Genomic DNA, 10,127 nt, shown 5'->3' on the forward strand with positions numbered 1-10,127 from the left:
CATTATAACTTTTTCCTGGCCTGTAAAAATTGTATTACAGGATAATTGAAAATAGATAGCCCTTGGTATTAACAGAAGATAGGTTCTAGAACCTCTATAAAGGCTCGAGTTCCATATATAAAATGGCATAGTGGATTAGGACCACTGAAGATCTTCTGCCCAGACTTCACCCTCCTGCACACCAGACCTAGCCAGGAGCCAAGACAAGCCAATCAACTGCCATCTATATCTGAATTCTGAGTGGCCCCAATTCAGGGATTAGGATCACCGAGGACCTTCTGCCCAGACTTCACCCACCTGCCTCCCAGATCTAGCCAGGAGACAGGTTACAACACCCTATTTATCCTGTCTCTCTATTTTTTATTTTTTGCTCAAAAATTTTTTTTAATCATTTCTTTTTTTATCTCTTTTTGTTTTTTTCTTTTCCTTTTCCTTTTATTTACTTTTCTCACTTTTCTGCTCAGCCTCCACATACTAATTATCTAGATAGGTCTTGGTGCTCAGTAGACAAATATCTGAATACTTTTAGGATCAGATTAAGCCTCAATTTCCACTGAATTAGCTATGCAAAGGGAGAAAATCGGTACTGTTTAGAGACTGCAGGTCATTTCCTCTAGCATTCCTCTGAATACTCAGATTTAACTCGAAGAAAGGTATAATCTGGGATCAGCAGCTGGCGTAATGGCTATGTCACTGGATTCCCAAGTAGTCAACCATGGTTCGAGTCCTGGACCCAGTGGCTTAAACACACACCGGGTGCATGTGCATGCGTACCCAAGATCCCGAGAGGAGAATAGAGGAGAAGGGATTGCAGCATGGCCATCCCCCCTAGGGGGTAATTTCTCACTTTCTGTCGCTTTGTCTCTCTGACTTTCTGGTGAGTGCATGCGCCCTATAGCCAAAACCTCTCCCCGCCAAAAAATGTATCATCAATCAGATGACTGGTAACAACCGCAGAAGCATGAGAAATATGAGAAACCAAGAAAATATCTCTCCCCCACGAGAAAAGAATAACTCCTCATCCACCACAGACAATACAAGGGAACTTCTGGAAATGTCAGATAAAGAATTTAGAATATTCATTGTGACAAAGTTAACAGAGATAAAGGAGAAGAGAGACAATACAACTCCAAAAAGTGCAGGAGAAAAGAGACAAGTTCCAGGAGGTGAGGAAGGTTCTTATACAATCTGAAAGAGGAGACACACATAAAAAAGAATCAATCAAAATTGTTAGAGATGAAGGCTATAATACAGAACATCAAAACCTTCCTTGAAAATATCAAAAGCTGGGACCAGCAGTTAGCGTAATGGCTATGTCGCTGGACTCCCATATAGTTGACCGTGGTTTGCGTCCCAGACCCAGTGGCTTAAAACTCACACCTGATGCGTGTGCGTGCATGCCCAAGATCCTGAGAGAAGAAGGGACTATGGCATGGCCAACCCCCCTGGGGGGTGATTTCTCGCTTTCTGTCTCTCTTTTGGTCTGGCAAGCCCACGCACCCTATAGCAAAAACCTCTCCAAAAAAGAAAGAAAAAGGAAATATCAAAAGCAGATTGGATCATGCAGAAGATCAAATCTCAGATGTAGAAGACAGATCCTCTGGCCTAGAAAAATTCACCAAAAAGACTGAGAAAACAACTAAAAAAGAATGAGAATAACATATGAGTAATACTATTAAATGCCCAAACATCTGGATCATTGGTATCCCAGAAGGTGAAGAAATTAATAAGGGCATTGATAATCTATTCCATGAAGTCCTGGAAGAAAAGTTTCCAAACCTAGAGAGGCACTCAAATATCCAGATCTAAGAACAAAGGACCCCACATACAATCAGTCCAAGAAAATCTTTCCCAAGGCACATCATAGCCAGACTGACCAAAACCCACAGAGACAAGATACTAAAATTGGCAAGAGAGGAATGTCAAGTTACTTTCAAGGATGTCCCATCACACTAATGTCAGACCTCTCATTGGAAACAATGCGAGCAAGGAAACAATGGGAAAATATATTAATAGTGTTAGGTAAAAAAACAATTTCAACCAAGAATACTATACCCAGCAAGATTATCTTTCATATGGGAAAAAAAGACAAAAACATTCTCAGACAAATAAAACCTGAAAGAATTTACCAACACCAGACCAGCTCTTCAAAAAGTGCTGAAAGGAGTGCTACACCAAGAAAACTAAAGTTGGACACAGAAATAAGAGAACAAAAAACAACCAAGAGAATGGCCAGCATAATGGTAGGGATAAATCTGGAGTTGAATGCTAACTTCCGGAGTTAAAATGGAAAGGTCAGATCATAGTAATACTGCAAATTCAACAAAAGAGAGATTAATTACATGAGACTGAACTAGTGAAATAGAATTTTTGACTTTAGATTAAAACATTACTGATTTTCTTCGATGCTTTTATTTCCATCTTTAAGGATTTTTGTCTGCTCTTGAACTGTTGATAGGTTTATCTACCTACTAGTTGAACTGAATCGCAACCCTTTCCCTGGCTTTAAGTTTTAAGTAATTTCTCTTAACAATTTTTGATTTTGTTCAATTAAAACTAAAACTGCTTTTTCTTTTTTAATTAAAAAATACATTAAAAATGCCTACTAATACTATTTAATGACTTCAGTAAGCTATATAGCCCCAGCTAGGTGCTACTTTATAACATGTTCACTTTACTCACTGGGGTTTATACTTTAAGTCAGACATATGTTCATGGATATGTATATATTAGCTGAGCTTGCTATTGAAAGTTTTCAAATTATTTTAGATCTTTAGTGAATTAATCAGATGTTTTAAAAAGGCATAGAAAACAACTGTAGATATCAGAGACAGAAATACAAAATTATTTGTTGATGATAACAGGTATGGTAATATCCTTGATTGGGCCAATATACAATGTATTCTGAATGGAAAAAATCTCATTTTGTATACTGTATTGATGATGTATAGTGAATGACTGTAAATAAATAAATTTTTTAAAAAGGCATAGTATTTGCATGTAAGCTATATACATCCTCCCATATACTTTGTCATCCCTAGGTTACTTACTATACCTAATACAATGCAAATGCTGTATAAATAGTTGTTACAGTGCATTGTTTAGGGAGTAACAATAAAAAATGTCTGTCAAATTCAGTACAACCACTGAAGGCCTTATTACATAGTACGTATCAGCAAAAATGTAACTTTTTCAATGAGTGGTTGGTTGAATTCACAGATCCATGGATATAGAGAGCCATGTATAGCTGATGAGAGCTTTTCTTTATGGGAAAATTTGCGCTAATAAAACAGAAGGAACCTCTAATTAAAAAATGGATCTACTCAATAATGATCACTAGCAGCTAAAACCCTGAAGTAAAAAGTTAAAACAGTTTGACTGACTACGTGAATCTACTCATCAATCTCAATACATCCAAAAGTGGGACAAACCTATGTACTACAATTAGATGTATATGACACCAACTATAAAGTATTCTTGACAAAGAACTGTACCTGAATCTAATAAAGGTAGATTATAGGGAAAACAGGATGAAGGAGTATATTATACAACACCATAAGAAGGTAAACTGCCATTTTCAGAATAAGACATACTCGAGGGCAGGAGTTGACAAACTATAACTGTAGCCTATTTTTAGATAGCCTGTGGACTAAAAATGGTTTTAATATTTTTAAAGGTCTTAAAAGAAAGTGAGTAGGAGAGTAAAAAGAGAAAGAATATGCAACAGAGACATGTGGTCCATGAAGCTTAGACATGGTTTGGTCTTTCAAACAGAAAAACTGCTGACATTTGTTCTAAGGGACAAATAACCTGGTTTCTCTGCTAATGAAAGGGTGAGAGAAGATGGGTTGAGGGGTAGAAGAAAAGGAACTCTTGTGGATGAAAATAAACCTCTAGGAGATATATTAACAGTAACCAAATACAATATGTAGAACTTATTTGGATTCATATCACACAAACCATAAAAGAATGTATTTTATAGACTGATTTGATTGCCACTGGGCACATGTACTCAGCAGAAAGAGAAAAAGTGCCCTTCAGTGGGGTATGGTCACATTGCTCTCCTCCATTTCTCCATCTAGTCAGGATTTGGGGCATACATGCATGCACACACACCCAGCATGTATTTTTTTCTTTTTTTCTTTTTAAAAAGTTTTTGCCATAGGGCATGTGCTCTTGCCAGAGAGAGAGACAGAGAGGCAGTGAGAAGGAAACTGAGAAATCATTACCCAGGGAAGATGGCTGCACTACAACCCCTTCTCCTCTATTCTCCTCCTGGGATTATGGGCATGCACACACACACACCTGGCATGATTTTCAAGTTGCCAGATTGGGGACTCGAACTACAATGGGCCATGTGGGAGTCCAGTACCTTAACCACTACACCACCTGATGGCACCTCCATTATATTTTTTAAGCTGCTGGGACTGAGATTTAAACTGTAGACAGTCATGTGAGCTGCAGCTTTCTAGGCACGACTCTTAACCTCTATGCCACAGGGTTGACCAATTTATTTTTTTAAAGAATTATTTGATCTTCCTTTCTTTTGATCCAATATTTTATTTATTTTTTTAAAGAATTTTCTTTCCTTCTTTCGCAGAGTTCTTTTTCTCTCTCTCTGTCTTCCTTTCACTTTCATAAATTTGACCAGAGAGGGGCAGAGCAAAAGAGAGAGAGAGGGGACAGACAAAGAGAGAGAGAGAAGAAAAGTGAGAAAGCAAGCCACCAAGTCTGGGACTCGAACTGTGGTCGGCCACATGGGAGTCCAGTGCTCTTAACTACCATGCCACCTCCTGGCCCAGGCCCAATATTTTAAAACAACAAAAATAGTAAGAAACTCTTCAGGACAGCAGGTGGCATTGTGATTAAGGTGCTAGATCTCACCAGGCTGACTGTGCAACTGGAGTCCTGGACCTAATTGCTTGAAAAATACACTGGGTGCATGTGCATGTGTGCTCAAAAAACTAAGTGGAGAGTGGAGAAGGAATTGTAGTGTGGCCAAGTCACCCAGGGTGTGATTTTTTACTTTCTCTCCTTTCTCACTTTCTCTATCTCTTGTGAGTACATGCACCCTATAACAGAAAACTTAAAAAATAAAAAAGATGAGCGAGCAGGTGGCATGGTGGCTAAAGTGCTGGACTCCTATGTGTTCTACCATGGTTCAAATCTCAAACCTGGCAGCTTCAAACTTGCACTAAGCATGTGTGTGTGCATGCCTAAAATCCCAAGAGGAAAGGAGGAGGAGGGATTGTGGTATGGCCATCCCCTGAAAGGTGATTTCTTACTTTCTCTCTGTCTGTCTCTTCAGCAAGTGCAGGTGTGCTATAGCAAAAATCTCTCTCTCTAAAAGCTACTGATTTTTGTTAATTTGATATCCTATCCCTCCCTGGGATCTCTCACTGTTTGTTTCATTTTTTAAAATTGGGGAACCAGCAGTTAGCGTAATGGCTATGTCGCTGGACTCCCACGTAGTCGACCGCGGTTCACGTCCCGGACCTAGTGGCTTAAAACTCACGCCAGGCGCGTGTGCATGCGTGCCCAAGATCCCAAGAGGAGAATGGAGGAGAAGGGATTGCGGCATGACCATCTCCCATGGGGGGGTGATTTCTCGCTTTCTGTCTCTCTGTCTCTGTCTGTCTGGCGAGCGCACACGCCCTATAGCAAAAACCTCTCAAAAAAATTTTTTTTAAATTGGTTATGTGTTTTCCTAGGATACAATCCCATCATCTATAAATAAAAATGTTTTCGTACCTTTCTTTATTATTCTTATAGTACTGATTTTTTTCTCCTGTCTAATACTTAGGTATAAACAGTAAGAAATGTACAAAAGCCAGAGGGAAAACACGGAAAACTCCATTTTTTAAGGACACAAAAGTAAACAGATCCAAAGACAGATCATGTCCTTGGACGGAAAATGTTGGCATTAAAAAGATGTCAAATCAGGGCCAGCAGGTGGCGTGGTGGTTGAGGCACTGGACTCCCACATGGCTGAATGTAGTTTGAGTCTTGGACCTGGACCTGGTTTGCTTTCTCACTTTACCTCTCTCTATGGAATTAAATAAATAAATAGTTCTTTTAAAAAAAGAAAGATGTCAAACCTCTGAAAGCTACTTTATGTATCTAGGGGCTAGTAGGTGGTGTGGTAGTTGAGGCACTGGAATTCCCCCATGGCCGACTGCAGTTCTAGTCGTGGACCTGGTGGCTTGTTTTCTCACTCCCACCCCCCACTCTGGCAAACTCATGTAAAAAATGCTAATAAATAATAAATAAATAATTATTTTAAAAATTACATATCTAGCAGGGTTTTCTCTGGAAATAGACTTTATAATTTATATGGTAAAATTAACAATCTAGGATAGCCAGAATAAATGAAAAAAGTGTATGCATCTAAGGAAAGGAAAGGAAAGAACTGAGTTTCAGGAAGAAGAGGAAGACTCACTTTTCAAGGCATCTTTTAGACAATTTATATATTTTTTCAAGAAAGTAGGCATATATTGTATTTTAAAAAAATTAAAAAGAGACCAGCAGTTGGCATAATGGCTATGTAGCATGACTCCTATGTAGTCAGTCACGGTTCAAGTCCTGGACCTGGTGGCTTAAACTCAGCTGGGCATATGTGCGTGAGTGCCCAAGATCTCAAGAGGAGAATGGCTATCCCCCCTGGGAGGGGGGTGATTTCTTGCTTTCTGTCTTTCTGGCATGTGCCCTATAGCAAAAACCTTTCAAAAAAAATATTGAAGAGACAGAAGGTAGGAATAAAGAGGAAGATACCATGGGATCTCTAAGCCATTACATGTGTAGGTAATGGGATTGTGATATTGTGAAGTACAATGGAAAGTGTGACCATTTTTGCAAAACACAAACCTGTGGCTTTTCAAAATGGAAAGACAAAAGAAATGAAAAGGAACCTAAATGTGAAACGAACATGTTTTTAAAACACTACATTCATGAAATACTGAACACATAAGACAATAAAATCATGAACATAAAGGAAAGAGATAGTCCAAAGATTGCAGAGAGGAACAGTATTCCCCAAAATAGGGCTATAAATGAATTAGGAATGGTTGCTATCTTGAAATAAGATGAGGCTACTGGCTCTCTAAAACTTGAAAAGGAAAATAGCTCCAATATAGAAAAAATAATAGTTGGAAATATCTCAGTAATCTAAAGCATTCATACCATTTGTTAATCTCAAAGACTAGGGTCCTTAAAAATAATCTTGGAAAATGTAAAATGGTATTAGTCCCTCACTGAACAATTATCATGTGGTTTTATTATTCAGTTACTTTTCACTTATTCACCTTGACAATGCCTCCCAAACATTTCTTCCTCCATCACCCATGGCTCTTCCTCTTGCTCCAACTTGAAGATCACATCTGGTTTGGTGACTTGACAACCTATTATGAGAAATAACAAAGGATTCAGATGTTTTATTTTTAAGAGAGATTTTTGCTATAGGGTGTGTATACTTGCTGGAGAGTCAGACAGAGACAGAGAGACAGAAAGTAAGAATTCATCCCCCCCAACTCCCCAAGGGGATGAACACGCCACAATTCCTTCTCCATTCTCTTCTCAGGCTTTCATGCACACATGCGTGGCGTGAGTTTTAAGTTGCCAGGTCCAGGACTGGAACCACAATCAACTACGTGGGAGTTCCGCTACATAACCATTTTTACTATTTGCTGGTCCTAAGGACTTAGATGTTAATACTGTAAACAACTATCCAGATATTGCCCTGTGTCTAAGCTGAAAACTTATGAAGGATGAGAATGAAGAAACTTCCACAACGACACAAAGTAATTAGCCTTTACCCGAATGACTGAGGCTTATACAATCACATGAAAAAAGAAAAGCCTAGACTCATCTGGCAAATTTAAGTCTTCACATTTTTCAAAAATTGAAAAAAAAAATTCTATTAAATTGAAAACCTACCCTTACCTACTGTAACTAGGTTGCTATAGTTCTCCAGCATCACATCCCGGTACAAGTTCCTCTGAGCAGGTTTCATTTGCTGCCATTCTTCCTGGGTGAGATCCACAGCCACATCCTTAAATGTCACTGTTTTCTGTAAAATCACAACCTTAACTAATTAGAATATATCAGAATTAGGAACTGTGGTCAAAACACTTAACTCACTTAGCTGGGGTTGGCAGTTCACATGGTAGTTAAGAAGCTGGACTCTCATATGGCAGACCACGGTTCAAGTCCTGGACCTGAAGGCTTTCTTTCTCAAATTCCCTCTCTCTCTACCTCTGGTCAAATTAAAACATAATAATAATAGGGGCTGGGAGGTGATGTGGTGCTTAAGGCACTGGACTCCCACATGGCCAACCATGGTATGAGTACTAGACGTGGTAGTTTGTTTTCTAACTTTCCCTTTCTCTTTCTCTCTGTCTCTCTCTGGTCAAATTAAAATAATAATAATAATAATAATAGGGCTGGTGGGTGGCATGGTGGTTAAGGCACTAGACTCCTACTCACTGCGGTTCGAGTCCTGGACCTGGAGGCTTGTTTTCTTTCTCTATCTGTCTCTCTGTCTTTCTCCCTGGTCAAACTGAAGAATAATAAATAAAATAAATAATTATTTTTTAAAATTTAATAAATAAAATAGAATCATTTAAAAAATAATAAAATCAAATAATTAAAAACAAACAAAAAACTCATTTAAATAGCATCCAGAGGTCAGAATTCACTAAAAACTGCCTATCTGGTTCTTCATATTTACCTAATTTTGTATAATACTATTAGGGAAAATAAACCATAGAGGAAATATCTTATAGGCATATGTTAATTATTGAATCAGTAAACTTATTAATTCATCATCTTTTATGCAGAAAGCTGGACACAGTGGTCACTGGTTTTCACGGGGCTGTGGCAGAGGAGGAAGAGATAGGCATGACTCACAGATAAACAGCTCAAAATTGAGTAGGTGGTTATATGCTGTAGGGAGAGAGAGCATGGCAAACATGGAGAGGCAACAGAAATAAGGTAAGGAGAAGGTGAAAAAGTGTGAAAATTTAAACATGCAAAGATCAAAATTCCTACAGGACTTCTAAGTGGTAATATCTACTATTTGGTTAGTCGTAGGAAGGAAGGAGATGAGGAGTTATTAGTCATCAACCTAAAATAGGAAACTGAATCCATGGCTGAAGCAAGTGAGTGGCTACAGGGAATATATATAGTAAGTAATAGGCCCAAGGACAGAATTAACAGCTAAGCATCAAAGAAAAAGACTCAGGGTTTTGTCTTGTTAGTTTTATTTACAATCGAAGGATGAGAATTAAAATGACAAGAGAGGTATAACAGAAGCGTAGAAACAAACAAGAGATTTCTGGAAAAGAAAGTGATTTGATCAAAATACCTAGCTGTTCTCCATTTAAAATTTCAATATCTGAACAAAGAAATAAGAACAAAATCTTTTATCTACAGAGGCTCTTTGAAAGAAAAGCACCCATATATCTTACACTTAGAGGAATTTATTCAAGAAATAGCACAAATGAGATGAGAGAAAAGGGAAACAAAAATAGAAATCACCAAAGCATGAATTTTGATTAATGTTTCTGAGAAAGTATCATGTTGACATTATTACTGTCATCAATATTAATACTGTCATATACTATTTATCATGTGCCAGGTAATGTTATAATTTTTTATAAATATCTTAGTGTTTTAAATTTTCTTAGTCAAGCTATGACATAGCTACTATCGTCCATTTTATTTTTTTTATTCATGATAAAGCACATGCGTGCACACATGATAGCAAGAGAAATAAGAGGAGCAAATGCCAGGGGTTTGGTTATGCCATGATCTCCTCTCTCCAGTTCTCTAGTGTTAGATCTTGGGTGCTGGCATAAATGCCCAGCATGTTTGGGCTGACTGGGCCAAGAATTTAAGGTTTTTTTTTTTTGAGAGGTTTTTGCTATAGGGCACGTACATTCACTAGAAAGACAGACAGACAGAGAGACAGAAAGTGAGAAATCACTCCCCAGGGAGGATGGTCACGCTGCAATACCTTCTCCTCCATTCTCCTCTTGGAATCTTGGGCACACACTCACACGTGCCTGGCATGAGTTTAAGCCACTGGGTCCGGGACTTGAACTGTGGTTGGCTACATGGAGGTCCAGCAA

The 10,127-nt window shown here is 38.3% G+C and overlaps 1 protein-coding gene across 1 annotated transcript in view; it reads right to left on the minus strand.

Annotated features, from left to right (window-relative positions):
* ZNF568 (zinc finger protein 568) overlaps positions 1 to 10,127 on the minus strand; it is a 181,482-nt gene that overhangs the window by 143,554 nt on the left and 27,801 nt on the right. The window contains exons 4-5 of the mRNA XM_006164675.3: positions 7,939 to 8,065; positions 7,302 to 7,397 (exon numbers count right to left, since the gene is read on the minus strand). Coding sequence (XP_006164737.1) covers positions 7,302 to 7,397; positions 7,939 to 8,065 — 223 coding nt within the window. The remainder of the gene's footprint in view (positions 1 to 7,301; positions 7,398 to 7,938; positions 8,066 to 10,127) is intronic.

Source organism: Tupaia chinensis, unplaced genomic scaffold, assembly GCF_000334495.1.
Source record: "Tupaia chinensis unplaced genomic scaffold, TupChi_1.0 Scaffold143654_1, whole genome shotgun sequence".
Taxonomy (NCBI): Eukaryota; Metazoa; Chordata; class Mammalia; order Scandentia; family Tupaiidae; genus Tupaia; species Tupaia belangeri.